The sequence below is a fragment of the Dama dama genome, chromosome 11, assembly GCF_033118175.1.
Source record: "Dama dama isolate Ldn47 chromosome 11, ASM3311817v1, whole genome shotgun sequence".
Lineage (NCBI taxonomy): Eukaryota > Metazoa > Chordata > Mammalia > Artiodactyla > Cervidae > Dama > Dama dama.
The window spans coordinates 65,373,715-65,392,059 of record NC_083691.1 but is presented as its reverse complement, the minus strand read 5'-3'; the positions used below and the strand labels follow the sequence as shown (position 1 = coordinate 65,392,059).

At 38.1% G+C, this 18,345-nt stretch overlaps 1 protein-coding gene across 3 annotated transcripts in view; it reads left to right on the top strand.

Moving 5' to 3' along the window:
* The window catches only part of CCDC85A (coiled-coil domain containing 85A), a 207,004-nt gene that overhangs the window by 151,820 nt on the left and 36,839 nt on the right, over window positions 1-18,345 (top strand). For 2 of the 3 annotated variants that reach the window (XM_061156290.1, XM_061156292.1), the window contains exon 3: window positions 8,545-8,621. The exons of the other annotated variant lie outside the window; for it this stretch is intronic. In XM_061156290.1, coding sequence (XP_061012273.1) covers window positions 8,545-8,621 — 77 coding nt within the window. The remainder of the gene's footprint in view (window positions 1-8,544; window positions 8,622-18,345) is intronic. 3 annotated transcript variants of the gene reach the window in all.

Below are 18,345 nucleotides of genomic sequence, written 5' to 3'. Positions count from 1 at the left end.
ACAGCTCAGGGCACCTCACAAAGGGCCCAGCTGGCCCCTGCCCGGTGCCCCACAGATGTGATTGCTCTCCTGCCTTCCCCGTCACACACCCCTCCGTTGCAGGGATGGGCTGGGAGGGGAATGTCCAGGTGAAGTTTAAATTCCTTCCAGTGGCATTTCTAGCCAAAAGGGGGAACCTTATCAATTTAAGCAAATTTCCATCTGGAAATACTGTGTTCCAAGATACTAGTGGCAGAAATGCTTCATATTGGCGCATTTTCCATGACTCTTTTTATATTTGTCTCTCTGTCTATTCCTCCTACTCTCCCCCACCTTGACTTTCCTTCTTGCCCTTTTTCCTTCTCCATGCACCACCCTCCCCAATACAGAACAATTTTTTTTTTTGAGCCTGATGAAAACACATTTTAGATTTTCTTACCAAAATGGCCCACCAATGATTAGATCTGACATAATTTGAGAACCTCCCCAGTGTTTCCCCCAAAGTTTAGTGTTCTATAGAATGTTCTTCATGTTCAGTGGCACAACCGAATTGATATTGGCTCCATTCAAATAAAAACTGTCTTCCCTGGTGTGATTGAAACGTGTAGATTTGTCCTATGAAACAGTGACCTTTCAGGACACTATCTGTGTAATTGGTTTATTGATTTATTCAATAAATTTTTATGGTGCCAGACACCATTCTAAGCACGTGGAGTGCATCACCCAACACAGCAAAGATCCCTGCCTCCTGCAATTGACATTCTGATGAGGAGAGATGGGGCTTATAGAGTAAACATAGCATGTGAATAAGACAGTTTATATGATAGAAGGTGATAGCGTATTTTGAAGAAAAATAAGGAAATAGAACAAGCTACCAGAGATCAGGAAGATGTGGGTTGGAGGTGGGGGCAGTGAGGAAATTAGCCAAGCATCTCCCTGGGGGACCAGCAGCCCAGAAGCTGGACAACAAAAGCAAGTGTCCCTGGGATGTTTGGGAATAGAAAGGAAGCCTGGGGGAGGTGACTTGCCGGGTATCCAGATCACATGGGGCCCTGCTGGGCTTTTTAAGGACTTTGACTTTAAGAGTATATATTTATTTATTTTTGGCTGCACTGAGTCTTAGTTGCTGTGCACAGTTACGGAGAGCAGGGGTGCTACTCTTTAATTGTGTGTGGGCTTCTCATTGCAGTGGCTTCTCATTTTGAAGGAGGAGCTGTAGGGCAAGTAGGCTCACTAGTTATAGCTACTGGGCTCCAGTGCACAGGCTTAGTTGCCCTGTGGCACGTCCGGGATCTTTCTGGACGAGAGATTGACACTGTGTCCCCTGCTATGGCAGGCGGATTCTCAACCACTGGAGCACCAGAGGAGCCCCAGGACTTTGACTTTTATGTGGAACAAAACGGTGAGCTCCTGTGGCGTTTAAAAGAATGACGTGATGGGACATCATTTTAGGAAGAAAACCCTGGCTGCTGTGGGTTTGAGATAGATCTTGCATGATAGTAGATCCAGGAAAGGAAGTAGGGATAGAAGAGAGGACACCTGTTAGGAGACTATTAGTAGGTTGGGTTTTCAGGATATTTTGGCAGCAGGGTCAACAGAATTTCCTGATGGGAGGGAAGCAGGGTGTGTGAGAGGATGCAGCCAAGTGGAATGCTAAGGCTTTTGTCACAAAGGAAACCAAATAGTCAAAGGATTAAAGTCTAGGTCTAAGTGTAAATAGCCAAAGAGAACACAAGGTTTTTTAAAAGTGTAAGTAGTGGAGAAAGGTGATGAGATAAACAGGTCCCAGTTTCAAGCTGCTGTCCCTTCCCCCTTCACAGCTAGACCCCAGAAGGGACTCTGCAGCAGAGCCTGTGCACACCCTTCCCTCCCTGATGGGGAGAATTCTCTTCCCCTTGCCATTTGCATAGTTGACTTATTTGCAGCTTGTCTTCCCCAGAGAACTCTTCCCAGGCCAGGCTTCCTCATGCAGCCCTACTTGTGCTCATCTCTCTTCCCAAGATCTCTGTCTTGCTGCCTTTGTTTCTCATGTTGCCTTCACAAAAGAGTGTATTTGCTTTCCGTTGCCTGTCTTCCCCTCTGAAATGTGCTATCATGAACTCACAAGCTTATCGCTCTTGCTATTGCTTGCTGCTTTATCTGCAGTATCTAGAAGAGTGTCTGGTACACAGCAGATAATCACTATTGGTGACGACCAAGAATTGATATTACAGGAAATCAACAAGTGTGTCTTAAATCCCTGCAGGGAACATCAGCAGTTACTGTGTAGGGTTTAAGGGAATGTTTTAATGTAGCATATTTGGGCAAGAAATGAAAATGTGAAAATAAATAACATAAAAATCACTGCAAATGGGGACAGCAGCCATGAAATTAAAAGACACTTGCTGCTTGGAAGCAAAGCAGAGATATCATTTGCTGACCATGGTCTGTATAGTCAAAGCTATAGTTTTTTCAGTAGTCATGTATAGATGTGAAAGTTGGACCATAAAGAAGGCTGAGTGCCAAAGAATTGATGCTTTCTTTTGAACTGTGGTGCTGGAGAAGACTCTTGAGAGTCCCTTGAACAGCAAGGAGATCAAATCAGTCAATCCTAAAGGAAATCAACCCTGAATATTCATTGGAAGGACTGAGCTGAAGCTCCAATATTTTGGTCATCTGATGCAAAAAGCCAACTCATTGGAAAAGACCCTGATGCTGGGACAAGTTGAGGGCAGGAGGTGATTGAGGCGACAGAGGATGAGATGGTTAGGTAGCATCACTGAATCAGTGGACATGAATTTGAGCAAATTCTGGGAGATAGTGGAGGACAGAGGAGCCTGGCAAGCTGTGGTCTATGGGATCTCAAAGTGTCGGACACGACTTAGCGACTGAACAACAGCAACAACATAAACAACTATGTAAAGAAAAATCCCAGGACACTCAATATATGATTTCTCGGCAAATGATAAGGAAAACTGAAAGGCACTTACGGAGGGAGAAGAATTTAAAATTGTACAATTATTGATCTTCAGAGGTAGAGACTAGCCAAGCAGCATACACAGGTAGAAATCTTTTCTGCATCTTATTATACAGCTGTATTTTATAACATGTATAGAGGAATAAGGATTATAGACTAGACTGAGAAAGATTGTTTGGCAGGGAAGATGTGGGCAGAGACCAAGAGCAAAGAGAAGTTGGGGTCAGTGAAAAACAGTGAACAGGTTTCCACTTGGGAGGATTGGAATAGAAAATAACCATCTCATATTTCTTTCAGATTGCCACCTAGAGAAAGGTCTGACAAGAGTAGAATTAGCTTCGTAGATGATGAACCAGAGCAAGACCTGACATCATTTTTTTTAACCTACTGAGGACAATTAAAGATCCCATTAAAAATAAAAAATTCTATCTCTGCCAATAAAGCAGTCTGAGTTAAATATCCAGTCAAATCCTAAAATGCTGATGCCAACAAGATTTTTTTTTTAATAAGAAAAGTATCAAATTATAGTGAGAAATGGTAATCACTTATACTTCTGGAGCTAATATTAATTCTTAAGTAGGAGGCTGAACTTTGCTTGCCTGAGGAAGAAAGAGTAACACTTTTAGAACCATAATAATTTTTAAAATATATAGTTCTGAAGACTTTCCCTTAGGAATATGTAAAAGCCTGTGGATGGTGGGATTAATTTGAAACTAATTCAAGGAGTGTCTTTAGAGTTTGGAGTTTATTAAAGAGATTGCCTACGGATTTGAAATCATCTGGCCATTAGACTTTCTCTGGCTGAGGGAGACTAACTTATTAGCCTCAGAAATGCTAAGGCCTGTCTTAGCAGCAAAAGTCTTCCAGATGACTTTCCTCCTGCACATCCTTCCAAATGCTGTAATGTGTTTTAGAATGGACCATTACCAAATTTTATTTTTTGCCCTGAAATCTTAAAGACCAGATGGCACTTTGTCTAACCAAAACCACTTAGAAGTTTGACAAACCTTAGACAGTTGCAAATATCAACAGTAAACCTTTTAGGTACAATGAGCAGAGGAACTCATGGCTGATTTCATGGATGGGAGTCCTCCAGGGAGAGAAACATCACTTTAGAAACCAAAGGGGAAATTAGAGGGTTTAATATTTTGACCAGGGTATTTTCAAACTAGCAGAGAAAAAAAAGTCAAGCTACTTTATATGACTGAATGCATTTCAGGTAAATTGAAGTGAAATCAAGTCCAGGATGTTGTCCAAGGAGAATATCAAGTTCTTTTAAAGGTAAAAGTCCATCCAGAATATCTAAAGTCAGGAAAAAATAAAAGAAGTTAGAATTTAATGATCTGTGTGAGAAGCTTGACATTTCAGTGATTAGAAGATCCGCAGTGGGAATCCCTGTGATGCCCCAGGAATGAAACAAAATCTTTTGGATGTATGTAGCTAATCCCCAGTGTCAGAGGCCAAATTCACTAGCTTCTGGACTTTATTCTCTCATCTGCCAAATGAGTCGGGATTAGGGATAGGTTAGATTAGGGAATCGCTTAGGTATATTTCAATTCTAAAAGTGGAATCAATTAGAAGATGTTTATTAGTGGAATTCTTCTGACTGTTTCTTAGACTTGTTTTATTGCAAGAGATACTGTGAACTCATGTTCCATATAGGTTCAAAAAAGAGAGTGAGTTACATGGAGAGAATGGTTTCTGCCTTGAAAATATGATCAAGATTTGCCCAAAAAATCCTGAGAATGTCATTAGAATTTCACAGTGGTATTGTTTGTTTCACCTAGCTTTTCTAATGTGTAGATGTCTGTAGATTTCCCAGGGTGGAAATAGAAAATGCTCTTGGCGGAAGTAAAAAGCAAATCTCACCATCTGCATATCTGTGATTTGACATTGGTTCTTCAGATCCATGAGACTGGGACGTAACTGGCTTCTCCTCTGTCTGCTCCCAGTATATCCCCTTCTCTTCTTTCATGTAAATTCCTTCTCTCTCCCTCATTTATAGCAGGATCATTCTTGTTCATCCTGTGACTTCACTGGCTTCTGTCTGATCTCTGAAGCTCTTGTTGATCCATTAGTGAGGTTTCTTCAGAAGAACCACAGACAGTATTGATCTTTGCGTACTCCTGTTTCACATGATTCAGCTCAGAATATCATATTACCTTATTGCTTTATTTTTTCCCCTCCTTATCTCCCCTCAACTCTTTATACACTCCTTGAAGATAGCATCCTTCTTTAATATGTTGGACATCTATGTATAGCCTCATATTTGGCTATTTTCTGCAGGGAATCTTGCTGCTACTTTGGAACCTCATCCTTACAGTTCTGAAAGCCAAAAATGACACCCAAAATCTGTTTTAACAGCTGTCAGCCACTAGTATAAATGTAGCTATCAGTTCAAATGATAGCATGTTCTAATGCAGTTGTGTGTGTGTGTGCATGCACATGCATGTATGTATCATTTTATAATAAAAACACTTATTTCTGTCATATACTTCTCTTGGGAGTACAGCTGTACTCCACACTCCCTGGGTGTAATGAAAGACCAGCTTGGCTTAGAGTTGACATCTCAAGGACTGGAAGGTCCTTGAGAAAGAAAGGGAAAGGAAGCAGCAGTCTGCGGAAGGGACTGTCGCAGACATGGTCAAATATATTCCAGCACACAAAGGGCTCTTTTTTGTTCTTAAAAGATTTTATCTTTCTTTTCTAATGATCAACTAGGACTAGGATGTGGATTGTGATGTATTTTTTGAAGTGGAGTTTCTTACAGTTTATCCTTTTATGTTTTATTAAAATGTTTACATATTTTCTGTACCATTTTTGATTATGTACTAGTAGTCAGGCTTGGCTAGCCTATGGTGCAGTAACAAATCTTGAAGTTGTAAAGGTTTAACAAAACAAATATTTGTTTTTCTGTCATGTCACAATTGAAAGATTGAATGGTTCCTCAATAGCTCTTCATATAGGGACTCAGGGATTCAGTGATGATCTTCTAGTATATTCCAGAAAAAAAGTGTGCCTGCTCTACACCCATGTAAAACCAGTATATAACCAATTTCTTGATGAACTAAACAGTGAACAGTGAGAATTTTTGTATTTATTTATGCAGATCAGCTATATTTCCTGTCCCCTCTTCCTCCATACACACACGCACACACACACACGCACACACACACACACACACACACACACACACACACACACGAGGAGTCTTTCCATTCATTGTATCCGTTCATTGTTAAGTAATAATTGCAACAGAAACTGAACCTGGAAGAACAGGACCCTCTGGAACAAAGCACATGGGCATGTAATCTTAAAATGGAGTCTGCATTCTGAGAAACTTAAGACTTCCAATAACTGGCCTTCTCTCCATCCCAACCCCAGGAGTGCCTTGACGGACATCAGTGACACAATAAACACTTGTGTGGAACAAATGAACTCGAGACTTTCCTTAACTCTGCCTTTACTGTAGAGCTAACTTGTCTCATTACGTTGCCTGTCTGAAAATATTCCCTATCATTTCCTGTCCCTGCCCATATTTGCAGTGAATGCTTTGAAACAAATATTTGAAATTCATCTGTTGTAACTTGACAGTAAAAATTGCAGTTAAGGAATGTTTTCCAAATTCAGGAATTTCCCATTTTTAGGAATTGACATGATATGCCTTTCATAATGTAAGTAGAAACTTAATGGAGTCATCAAATATGTAAACTACAAAGATTTAAAGAAGAGAAATAGATTAAAGCGACTGAAGATAGTTATTGAGTTAAAATTCAGTAGCATTTCGACTGTTACCTAAATCACTCTGTATAGCTCCTTTCAGTACCCTAGCCTTAAGGATAGTGCAGTAAGTACAATAAAGATAGGGTATAAATTGTGAACAAAGTATAAAAGGATTGTATCTGTTCATGGTTTACATAGACTGTTTCTGAGCACCTTTTCACTTCAATGGCATTTATTAAGTTTTTTTTTTTTTTGTTTTGTTTTGTTTTTAAGAGAGGGGAGCTTGTAGAACTGTGTAAATCAGGGAATCTGTTATACATTCACATTTTGATGATCAGCAAATCACTTATTCATTTGCTAGAGTAAAACAGATTCATGAAATCAGTAAGTTTGTTATTCATTTATACCAGACACTTTTTCTCCTCTTGAAGTCCGTAAGGCAAACACATAACATTTCATTGAGCTAAAAAAGAATGAGAACATATTTCTAGCAAATGTCACCAGTTTCCTCTACCTTGTGTTTCTTCTGTCTTGTTGAGAAATGCTCAGGGCAAGTCATCATCATTGGTGTGAGATCAGTGGATGGTTCTATTAATGTTAGTGATGGGAACTTCTGCAAACATTTATGAAAACAGGCTATAAACCAGGTAAGGGTGAGTTTAATTTTTATGTTGTGAATTAAGTACTGAAGTTTCTTATGTGTTTTAAGAAAATAAAATGTTATTTTGTTGCTTTGGAGGTCACAAAATGGAACTGGGCTCATATAACCAATTTTCATATAAAAATTATAGAGTTTCCATGACGAATTTCAGGTCAAGGTATTCATCTGCACACATAGTCATCCTAAGTGCAGACTATCAGGGGCTTCAAATGCTGTCTTCTTAAATCCACTACCAACTTGGCCTTACCTCTTACTCTTTTGTATTTTTGAGGCTGAAGAACATGTATTGAGGATCTGTTGCTTCAATATTAATTGTCTAAGTGTGCTCTGGAGGAATTCTTTGGTCAGGTACATTTCACTGTACCTGAAGTATGTTTGCTCTTGGCTAAGGAATGAATTCCAGCTATGTTGCAGTATGATGCTATGCTCTGGATTATTTTCGGTTTAATGAAGAAGCATGGCTGTCAAATGGTTGCTCAGAATGAAACGCCACCTTTTCCCACATGTGGACCACATTTTCATAATGTAAAGCTATAAAATCTAGAGTTTCACAGACACTAACATGATTCTGAGCTGTCAGCACACACCTGAGCTTGTTGAAGAAAGGAAAACAACAACTTTCAAGTCTGCCCTGACTTATCTAAATAGGGAAAAACTTGAGCCAAAATCAAGTCAAAATTGAGACTAGCTTTATTACTTAGCCCTTTTGTAGCTGTTCCCTAGATTCGGTCATAGGTGTCTAGAGATTTGTGAGAAGAACAAACCATTCCTCTTAATATTTGAAAAGTTTATTGAGAAAATGAAGGCAGCTGGGTATTCAAAATATTTTATTTTCAATTTTTTAAAAGACCTTGTAATTTAGCTTGGTTATAATGAATGTTACAAGAAGGCTTATGTATGGGAAAGCTCAAAATGCACAAAATAAGTAGATAAGGGGCAATAACTATCTTCAAAATGTCTAATGTTCTGAAGGCTGCGTGGTGTACAGACACCTACGATCTTACCACCTATGTATTTCTCTGATTCTCCTTAACATTGTGCAGTTGTTCAAACCGCTTAGAGTTTTAATGGCTTCTGTTATAGCTTTTCTGGGGAGAGATCTTTTTTTCTAAATATCAGACTAAGTAGTCACTACCTGATTTAAATAAATGGAGCCAGAAGTAGCCTGACAGTGTACCAAACAAGACCTGTGTGTATAATGTGAGTTCTTTCTTTTCAATTTTAGAATCAACCTTGTCCTATGTTAGGCAGCTGGAGGCAAGAGTAAGACAGCTGGAGGAAGAAAATCGCATGCTGCCCCAGGTGGGTGACTTCTAGAAGCTCACAGCTAGTCAGTGTCATTTGAGTTATAGTATTTTATTTGGAATTTAAAGTCTCAATTACATTTTCTTCTTTAAATGATAGACATCATTTTGTCAATAGTCATTCATCAATGTACAGCATGACTGCTTTTCATAATGAATCATCATATTGTCCAGATTCTTAAGCATGATACTAAAGGGTACATATGTCTAAAATAAGAATGTCATACCATTTTGTAAGGAAGAAGAAAGAGAAAACAAGGGTAGAAAGTGCTTTGATGGTCCTGCTCACATCTGTCATGCATGTTGTTGTTAAACATAGGAAAGGGACTTTATTTCGGTGGAAAATGTGCTAATGTATGAGCTAGGGAGAGCTACAGGTAGTTTGAAGATTTCATGTTTTAACTAAATGAGTACTTCCTAAAATTTTTTGTGATATAATTGAACACTTTGAGTGCAACAAAGAAATGACAGTAATTGATAGTTTTTACCTTGGGGCTTAATTTCTTTTCCTGGATGAATATAAAATGGTACCTTTTGTGGGATTTAAGGCCTTGCCATATATTTTACTTAAATATGTATTTTATTTTTTTCCACGGGCTGTTTATCTTGGAATGATGTTGGTTGAGGTCATGGTTCTTGGGAAATGTTTTGTTGAAGAGTTGAACAAATCTGCTAATTCTGACTTGGTTTCCTTGACAGACAGGTAAACAGTAATGTATTTTAATATTTCATAAAAAAGAATTTTCTCAACATTTAGTCACTAGTGTTCTTTCTACATTCTGGTGACTCTTTCTATTCCATCAGTGACTAAGAGAAAATTAAACCTCTAACAGTAAACAATTTAAATGTCAAGACAAAGAGTGTTTATAATTCAGGAGAAGATATATAAACATTAATACAAAGAATTAACCAAAGACTTTGGAAAGCTGTTTTAGGTCTTTTAAACCTTGTTTTTAAACTAGTTTTGCTCACTGATGATGGTTTAGACTGTCAGGTACTGGATGTAGGAATGTCTCTTTCTTTCTTTTATTGGTCAGTCATTGGAGATTAAATGAAATGAGTCTATTTCTCACCCTTCTCAAACTGTACATATGTCAATGCTTATGATGACAGAAAGGTTTATTTGCATTATGAAATAAAATACTACTGGTAGAGTTTTTTCTCGTGTTCTTTTATACTTTGTATTTTTAAAATTTCTTTGCCATTTTCCTTTTTATATTGGATCAGGGTATGACTATCCTAATACCTTCAATGACAACATCTAACTTCTCTGTTCCAAGAAACCTAAAAAATGTGATTAGCTTATCTTATACATGTTATGCCGTCTTTGAGGCAACTGGGATTGTAAGCGACAAAAAGAGAGGGAAAAAAGAGGTGTGTTTCTTGCTTCTGCTCTGAGTGGGAATTGAAATTTACACCAAGTATTGGGTATATGCATGTGTGCTGTCTTATTGAAAAAGAGGTACAAACAAATGGGAAAATAATTATAAAATTGATTTTTAAAAATCTGTGAAAGTGAGTTTTAGAGGTCTTGAAGGGGAATCAGAAGAATCCTCAACTATACCTGATATGCACATGTGTATTTAAATATTTGCGTAGTTAAGAATAGACGCTATTACTTATTTTTTACAAATTCATATAATTTTAAGTGCATTACTGTTTTTCATCAAAGAAGATTGCTGTTGGTTTTGGGTTTGGTTTTCTCTACAAGAAAGGGCTAAGAACCCCATATTTTATTGAACCTAGGATGTTATTAATGTGGGAGGCACCATTATCATATGTACTTTTCAGAAAGAAAAAAGATGTTGTCAATTATTGTCAGATTCTTGCTGATTTCAGTGATGGATGTTAAGAAGGAAAAATAATTTTTAGAATTCAGCTTTTTCTGTGTCTAAAGTACTTTAATGCAGAGAAGATCTATTGTTTACAATACTCTCTTGGACTTATGCAATGAATATAATCTGACTCAGTTCAAAAATATCAAAAATATTATTCATTTTAAAATTCTGTACTTGAGAGTGTTGCCTTCATTTATAGCTAAGATAGGTATGATAGAATCACCATTTGCAACTACTTGTATAAATACTGAAATGAAGTGAAATTGGCGAGCAAAAAATGAACAAAATGAACAAAAAAAACTGAAAACATGGACAGTAGATCAGATCTGAGGATGGAATATAGTAAATGGACCTCAGAGCAGTGGGAATCATGTCAACTGAATCCTTGTAGAAGTCTTAGACTTGGACTAAATAACACAGACATATGTAACTTATTCTTAGATGTTTAATCATGAAATTTCCCTTCAGAAACAATTTCTGACTGCATGATGTGAGCTGATTTGCAAGGTCAGTTCAATGTGACAAGCTGACATCCCTGTATAAATTAGTATCAGTATCTGAACACTTGATTTTCAATTATAAGAACTTGCTCACTGTGCCTTGATTAGAATGTATTATTTTTTTAATTCCCAAGTTTGTTAAAAAAAAAAAAGTCCACTTGTCTTTGGATAAGCAGGAATAAGAATATAGTGGACAATTGGAATTCCAAGTGTATCAGATACCTTTTGTGGATGTAGCAAGGTTCCTTGCTGTTGGTTGAGTATTTAGACTAAATTACATAAAACCTTTCCTGGATGAAGGAATCTCCTTAATGCCTACTTTTATTCTTTATATAAAATTGTATATAATGAACAGAAAGTCACAACTTTGCCCTAGAAATACAACTAACCAGGATGAGTGTCATAAATGCTTGTGGATTTTTCTTGGAGTAGTTGCAAAGGCTTCCATTTCCTAATATGTAAATGACAAGGTTTCTCCTAGCTCTTACATTTCATAGACCTAAGTGTAATTAAAGCTTGGGTCCAGTGTTCCACCCATGCAAAGTTACCAGGTCCCAGAATGAAGGATTTTTTATAAAATAGAAAAATGTAGTGAAGACTCAGTTTGGTTCTGTCTGGTGGTGAAGAGGAGCTCACAGGAGGTGTGGATGAAATGTCAGTACGGCTGCTGTGGAGGTCATCACTAGTAAGCACAGAATTATCCTCCGAGGACAACTAAGCTGCACTGGAAGTCCGGTTTGTTAACACAGTATTTCAAAGGTGTCCTAAAGTAAGAACAGTCTCATTAATTTCAGAAAATGCATTATTATTATTTGCTAGGTATTATTTGAAAAGAAAATGCTTTTTTATACTGTTATTAAAATTTTGTGAGGAAGACAACATGAGGTCTACCCTCAATAGATTTTTCAGTGTATAATACAGTCTTGTTACCTATTGGCACAACATTGTACTTTAGATCTTCAGAACTTACCTTGCATATTGAAAATTTTACACATGTAGATTTAGTGACTTTTCATCTCTCCCTCCCCCTGTCCCAACTCCTGGTGACTACCATTCTATTTTTTGCTCCTATGAGTCTGACTGTGTTAGATACCTCATCATGTAAGTGAAATCATGTGATGTTGGTCCTTTTGTGACTGGCTTCTTTCTCCTGCCGTAATATTACCATTTGATCCAGCAATCCCACTTCCAGACAATTTACCCAAAATAGTTGAAATTAGGATCTCAAAGAGATATTAGCACTCTTATGTCTATTGCAGCACTGTTAACAATAGCCAAGATATGGAAGCAACTTTAAATATCCATCAGCAGGTGAAAAGATAATGAAAATGTGGTATAAACATACAATAGATCTTTATTCAGCCTTTTAAAAAAGAAGGAAATCCTGCCATACAAGACAACATGGGTAAACCTTGAAAATGCATTTCTGAAAGTTGGCAGAAATGGTCATTAAAAATAACGTGGACCTGGGATATTCTTCCTTGAACACTTAAACTAACAACATTTTTTACAAATTATGTTTAAAAATGTTTCAAATGATTGCATCTACCTTCTTATAATACATATAATGATAAAAATGCTCAGACTGGTCTATCAACTCCACTATGTATATACTTAATATGGTGAAAGTTGCTTAGCCATGTCTGACTCTTTGCAACCCCGTGGACTATACAGTCCATGGAATTCTCCAGGCCAGAATACTGGAGTGGGTAGCCTATCCCTCCTTCAGGGATTCTTCCTGACCCAGGAATCAAACCGGGGACTCCTGCGTCGCAGATAGAGTCTTTACCAACTGAGCTATCAGGGAAGCCCACTTAATATGATATGAACCCTAAATGAAAATTGTGTGTTACTTAAATAAATGTAGCTGCTGTCTATGAAATTACATTAACTTTCAAATCCAATAAGGTAGATTTACCCACAAGGTCATACATAGCCATTTGTAACTAAAGGACCCAAGATGGTATAAAGTTGTAGTTATATAAAATTTATTATTACTATTATTATTTTGGCTGCACTGGGTGTTCGTTGCCCCATAGCATGTAGGATCTTAGTTCCCGAACAGGGATCAAACTTGCATTCCCTGCATTGGAAGGCAGATTCTTAACCACTGGGCCACCAGAGAAGTCCCAGGAATTTTATATGAAATTTAAAAGGAACATACCTATTTCATGTATATTTACACATAAACACAGCTTGCTCTGGATAAAGTTATAAATTTTCAAGTTTGACTAGAACCTTAGTTTTGTATCAGATTGGACAACCCCCTCCTTTAGAAAAGGCATATAAGGTTCACAGAGTCTGGGAGTATAGTGCCTGGTCAGACAGCTAATTGCAGACTGTCTCAGGCCAAGAAGTAGGCCTGTTCAGCTTTCTCTCTAGTGTACACACAGTGCCGCCTTTACTCATTTCATACCATTAACTTAATTCACTGGAATTAAGCTGCTATATCTATTTTTGTCCTACTGTCAAATTCTTTTTTTAAACATTTATCTTAAAAAAAAAAAAAAAAAAAAACAAGAAACGGGCTTCCCTCGTAGCTCATTTGGTAAAGAATCTGCCTGCAATGCAGGAGACCCATGTTTGATTCTTGGGTCGGGAAAAACCCCTGGAGAAGGAAATGGCAACCCACTCCAGTATTCTTGCCTGGAGAATCCCATGGACAGAGGAGCCTGGTGGGCTACTATCCATGGGGTCACAAGAGTCGGATACGACTTAGCGACTAAACCACCACCATCTTAAGAATTAACATTAGATCTGAGTAGCCATCTAAGATTTGTTAGGCCCTGCTTTCAGGGAAATACTGTTCTTCAGGATGCAGTATCCATCATAAATGAAAGAAAAACATATTTTAGAGTCTTCTCCTTCCTGACACATTTCCAAAATACTTTAGAATCATAAAATTGTATTATACAAACACACCGACTCATATCTACATACTTAGAAATTGGTATTTCACAGCATGTGGTCCGAGACGGTCATTCCGTTCAGATGATTGGGAGGCAGGTGAGCAGGGAAATTAGTAGATGCAGTAGTGGTTTTTGAGGCATATCCCAGTGACATTTGATATTTTAGCCTAAATTCAAAACCCTTGCCTGGATGTCTTTACTCATTCCATTGTCCTCTTCTTGATGGTCACAAAGATTTTTTTAATCCAGACCTAACCGATAGCGTTTATGTGCTATGTCTGAGATGCAGTCTGTTCACCAGGAGAAAATATCTTAAAGTGGATGATGATTACTTATCTGATGATTTTATTATAAGTAGTATCCTTTAAAGACATCAGTTACCTTTCAGATACAACCATAAGGTAAAAACTATTATTTTTAAAGCTATTTTCACCCATGGAAATGAAAAATCTCCCTCTCATGTAATTTGTGTTGAGTCTGAATCTTGCATCATGGAGAGGGTTAGAGACAAGAAACAAGCAGTTTGCTGAAAAGTCAATTAAGTAAATTTATTACAAGTCTTACTGGGAAATCTGTTTTTTCTTCTAATGCTCTGGCACATGCATCTGCTAGGAAAGCATTGTATGTCCTCTGTGCCCCAGAAACCCTCTCCAGAAAAAACCACCCACCTCTTGAGACCAACATTTTAGAGCCAGTTTCCAGAATCAGTGTGCCTAGTGTCCTGTGCCTGCCCTATGGGTTCAGCTGTGTGTTTGAAAGACACTAGCAACTTGGATCGCCACTGAGTGGGCCCTTTCAGCAAGTGTTTCTATTTCTGTTGTGCTAGCGCACATGCAAGAGGCTAATTTTAGGAATGGAAATGAAAAATCTCCCTCTCATGTAATTTGGTTGCAATGTGGCCTCAAAACAGTGCGGTCTTTCAGTGTTCTGGGCAAGGGGCAGGGTCGTTTCTAGAACTGTTTCTGAACAAAAGAAAGAAGCTGTCACTGTTCCCAGAAGTGCTGAGGAGGGTACACTGGAGCTGAGGAAATCGGGCTCCTCACTTCCATGGCAACGCACCCCAGGTCCAGCATCACATCTCAGAAAGGCCCCCTCACCTGTGTGTTTATGCAGACTGCCAGGCGCTGGGCAGAGATGAGGCTGGGGGTGCTTCTCTCTGACATGTAGATTTGCCTCCTGTGTTCTTCCTGTTTTGCTGTGGAGCTATTTATTGATTGTGTCACTCTTTCTGCTTTCCAGATTTTTCTGACTTTATGTTTTGCAAATCATTTTTGCCTTATCAGGTCATAAATATATTTGGCTTTTCTTGAGCTGTAATTGCTCTAGAAGGAAAATTCAGTAACAGTTGCACAAAAGGAGACACACAGTGATGCTTTCTAGGAGGCTTCAAGTGAGTGGTGGTATCCTCCTGTTGTTATTCGCATGTGACACTCCTGAGGAGTAACTTGTGTAAAAAGATTGTTTTCATGAATAGCAGCTCTACTTACGTTGCATAACCTGAGTAGAATCGGGATGCTACTGATAAGAGAGTTTAGTTAAATCCGTTAAGGGTTGGTTGCTGCTAGTCGTATTTGGGGAGAAAATAGACCTCCACCAGAGAAACAGTGCTTGTGGAATATGATTTTCTCTAAATCACCATGATTTATATAATTAAGCACAAGGAAAAAAGCTTTTATGTGTAGTTCAATAGAGTTTTCAAAGGACAGATGGGTGCTACACAAGTGGTGTGGGTGTATTGGAATAAAAGAGACAAATAGATATGGAAAGTAAATTAATGGAGGAAAGTCATGATGGAGAATCTAAATACATGGAGACTAGGTTAAGGGAAAATCGAAAATCTGTCAGAAAATATAAAAAAGTAAAGCTCATAGGAAAAATGTCTATGACAACATGGACTCTCTCTAAGAGGGTATTTATAGCTTTCCTCAGTGACCCCTTCATGCTTAAGAATTCTTGTTTGAGAATCTGCTTCATGATGAGAAATCTTATTTCTAATGAGAGAAAATCGATGAAGTAGAAATGCAATAGGAAATGCAGCTATACTACTTATTAAACTTATTAATATAATTATTGATTTTAAAAGGTACTCAGTTATTAGTGCTGTGGTGTCAATAATTCATATTCAACAATGTTGTCTTTTTATAGCTATACTGGTATGTTAGTAATTCAATCACAAAGGCATTTTTTTAAAAAGGTTTTTCATTTGTCATCACCATAAAAATAGTTGCAGTTTTGTTACCTGTCTGTGACAGAATTTGTCACCAAAAATGATGGGACGCTCTGAGCACAAAGTTTTGCTGTCTAGTAATATCAACTAGAGTCAAAGAATGAGAAGCAATATGGAGGAATATTGGGGAAAATTTGAGATGGAACTATAAGAGAAATTAACGATGCCTTGTGCTATAGTAATGGCTCTTTACTCATTTTTTTTTTAAATCCAGAGTTGAGTCAAAACATTTTTATAAAGTAGAGATGGAACAGTCTTCCCTTTTCTTGCTCCTTTTTAAGGGTAAGAAAACAGTCATATCGAAAGTTGTGGAGGGCCTGCCCTGGTGGTACAGTGGCTAAGACTCAGCGCTCCCAATGCAGGGTGTCCAGGTTCAATACCTGGTCTGGGAACTAGATCCCACATGCCACAACTTGAGATTCCATGTGCCACAAAGAAGACCTGGCTCAGCCAAATAAATAAACATTAAAAAAAAATGTGGTGGGAAATGTTGTATCATATTTGACTTGGGGATTAAATTAAGTAAATTAAATACTACTGAAATATGGATATAAAATAAGTTATGACACCATGGTTAGTTGACACTTGTGAAGGTGCTGAGACCCCCATTGGAGCACAGCCTCATTCTCATCTCTGTTTTCCTGCTGGAGATCATGACCTCTCTGACTGATGGAGGAGAGGCATCTGAACCATGTTCTATCCTCCTCTTATCTCTGGTTCCACCCTTTCCTACAGTAGAGTTTAGGCATTTTTTCACTTATGAATCTAAATGTTCAGTTTGTTTCTTTGCTGTAGCTTGAGGAAGTGTGTGGGCTTCCCAGGTGGTACAGTGGTAAAGAATCTGCCTGCCATTTCAGGAGATCCAAGAGATACGCGTTTGATTCCCAGGTCTGGAAGGACCCCTGGAGGAGGGAAGGGCAACCCCCTCCAGTATCTTGCCAGGATAATCCCATGGACAGAGGAGCCTGGTGGGCTATAGTCAATGGGGCCGCAGAGTTGAACACTACTGAGCACACACGCATGCTATTGCCGCTGAGGAAAATGTGTAACTTAAAATAAAAATTAAAATTGATGTGTCTTAATAATTGGCAGTTACCTATATCTTCAGAGTGTAAAGTAGACAAACATAAATGTAATATAAACAATATCTATTTCCTAAGTATAAATACAATATAAATAATAAATGTAATATAGGCAAATAATTATATTCTTTCACAAAGGAAGACAGTTTGTCAATATATTTCCAAGTGAGTTGAGATTTTCCTAAATTATATTTTAAAAGCTATCATTGTGTGAAAAATAAGCAAAACATAACTAAGTTGCTTTTAAAAGCTGAGACATGGTCAGCCATGATTTTGGACGCTTTTAGTAAACAAGTAATTAATGGAGTCACTGTGAATATGCTAGACCAAGCACCGACTAGGAATTACAAGACTGAGGACTTGACCTAATGAGCTGTTGGACCAGGACGGAACCCTAACCTCTGTGAACCTTAAATGCTTGATTAAAAAGGAAGATTGAATCAATTATGTATATATACACATATATCCCCTCCCTCTTGGACCTCCCTCCCACTGCCTTCCCCTGCCCCCAGTCTCACCCCTCTAGGTCACCACAGAGCACTGAGCTGAATTCCCTGTGCTATTCAGCAGGTTCTCACTAATTATCTATTTTACGCATGGTACTGTATATAAGTCAGTCCCTATTACCCAATTTATCCCCCATGTCCACATGTCATTCTGTACATCTGCATCTCTACTCATACCTTGCAAATAGGTTCATATGTACCATTTTTCTAGATTCCACATATATGTGTTAATATACAATATTTGTTTTTCTCTTTCTGACATCAGTCTGTATAAGAATTACAGATGGACAGTGTCTAGGTCCATCCACGTCTCTACAAATGACCCAATTTCATTCCTTTTTATGGCTGAGTTAATATTGCATTGTGTATAGGAACCACATCTTTGTCCACTCATCTGTTGATGGACACATAGACTGCTTCCATGACCTGGCTATTGTATATAGTGCTGCAATGAACATTGGGGTGCATGTGTCTTTTTGAATTTTGATTTTCTCAGTATAAGGACTCTCCAGACTGCTCTCCATAGTTGATATATCAATCTACATTCCCACCAGTGGTGTGAGAGGGTTCTCTTTTCTCCACATCCTCTCCAGCATTTACTGTTTGTAATTTTGTCGTTGTTAGTGCATTGAGTTGTTGTTCTGCGTGGGTTTCCTCTAG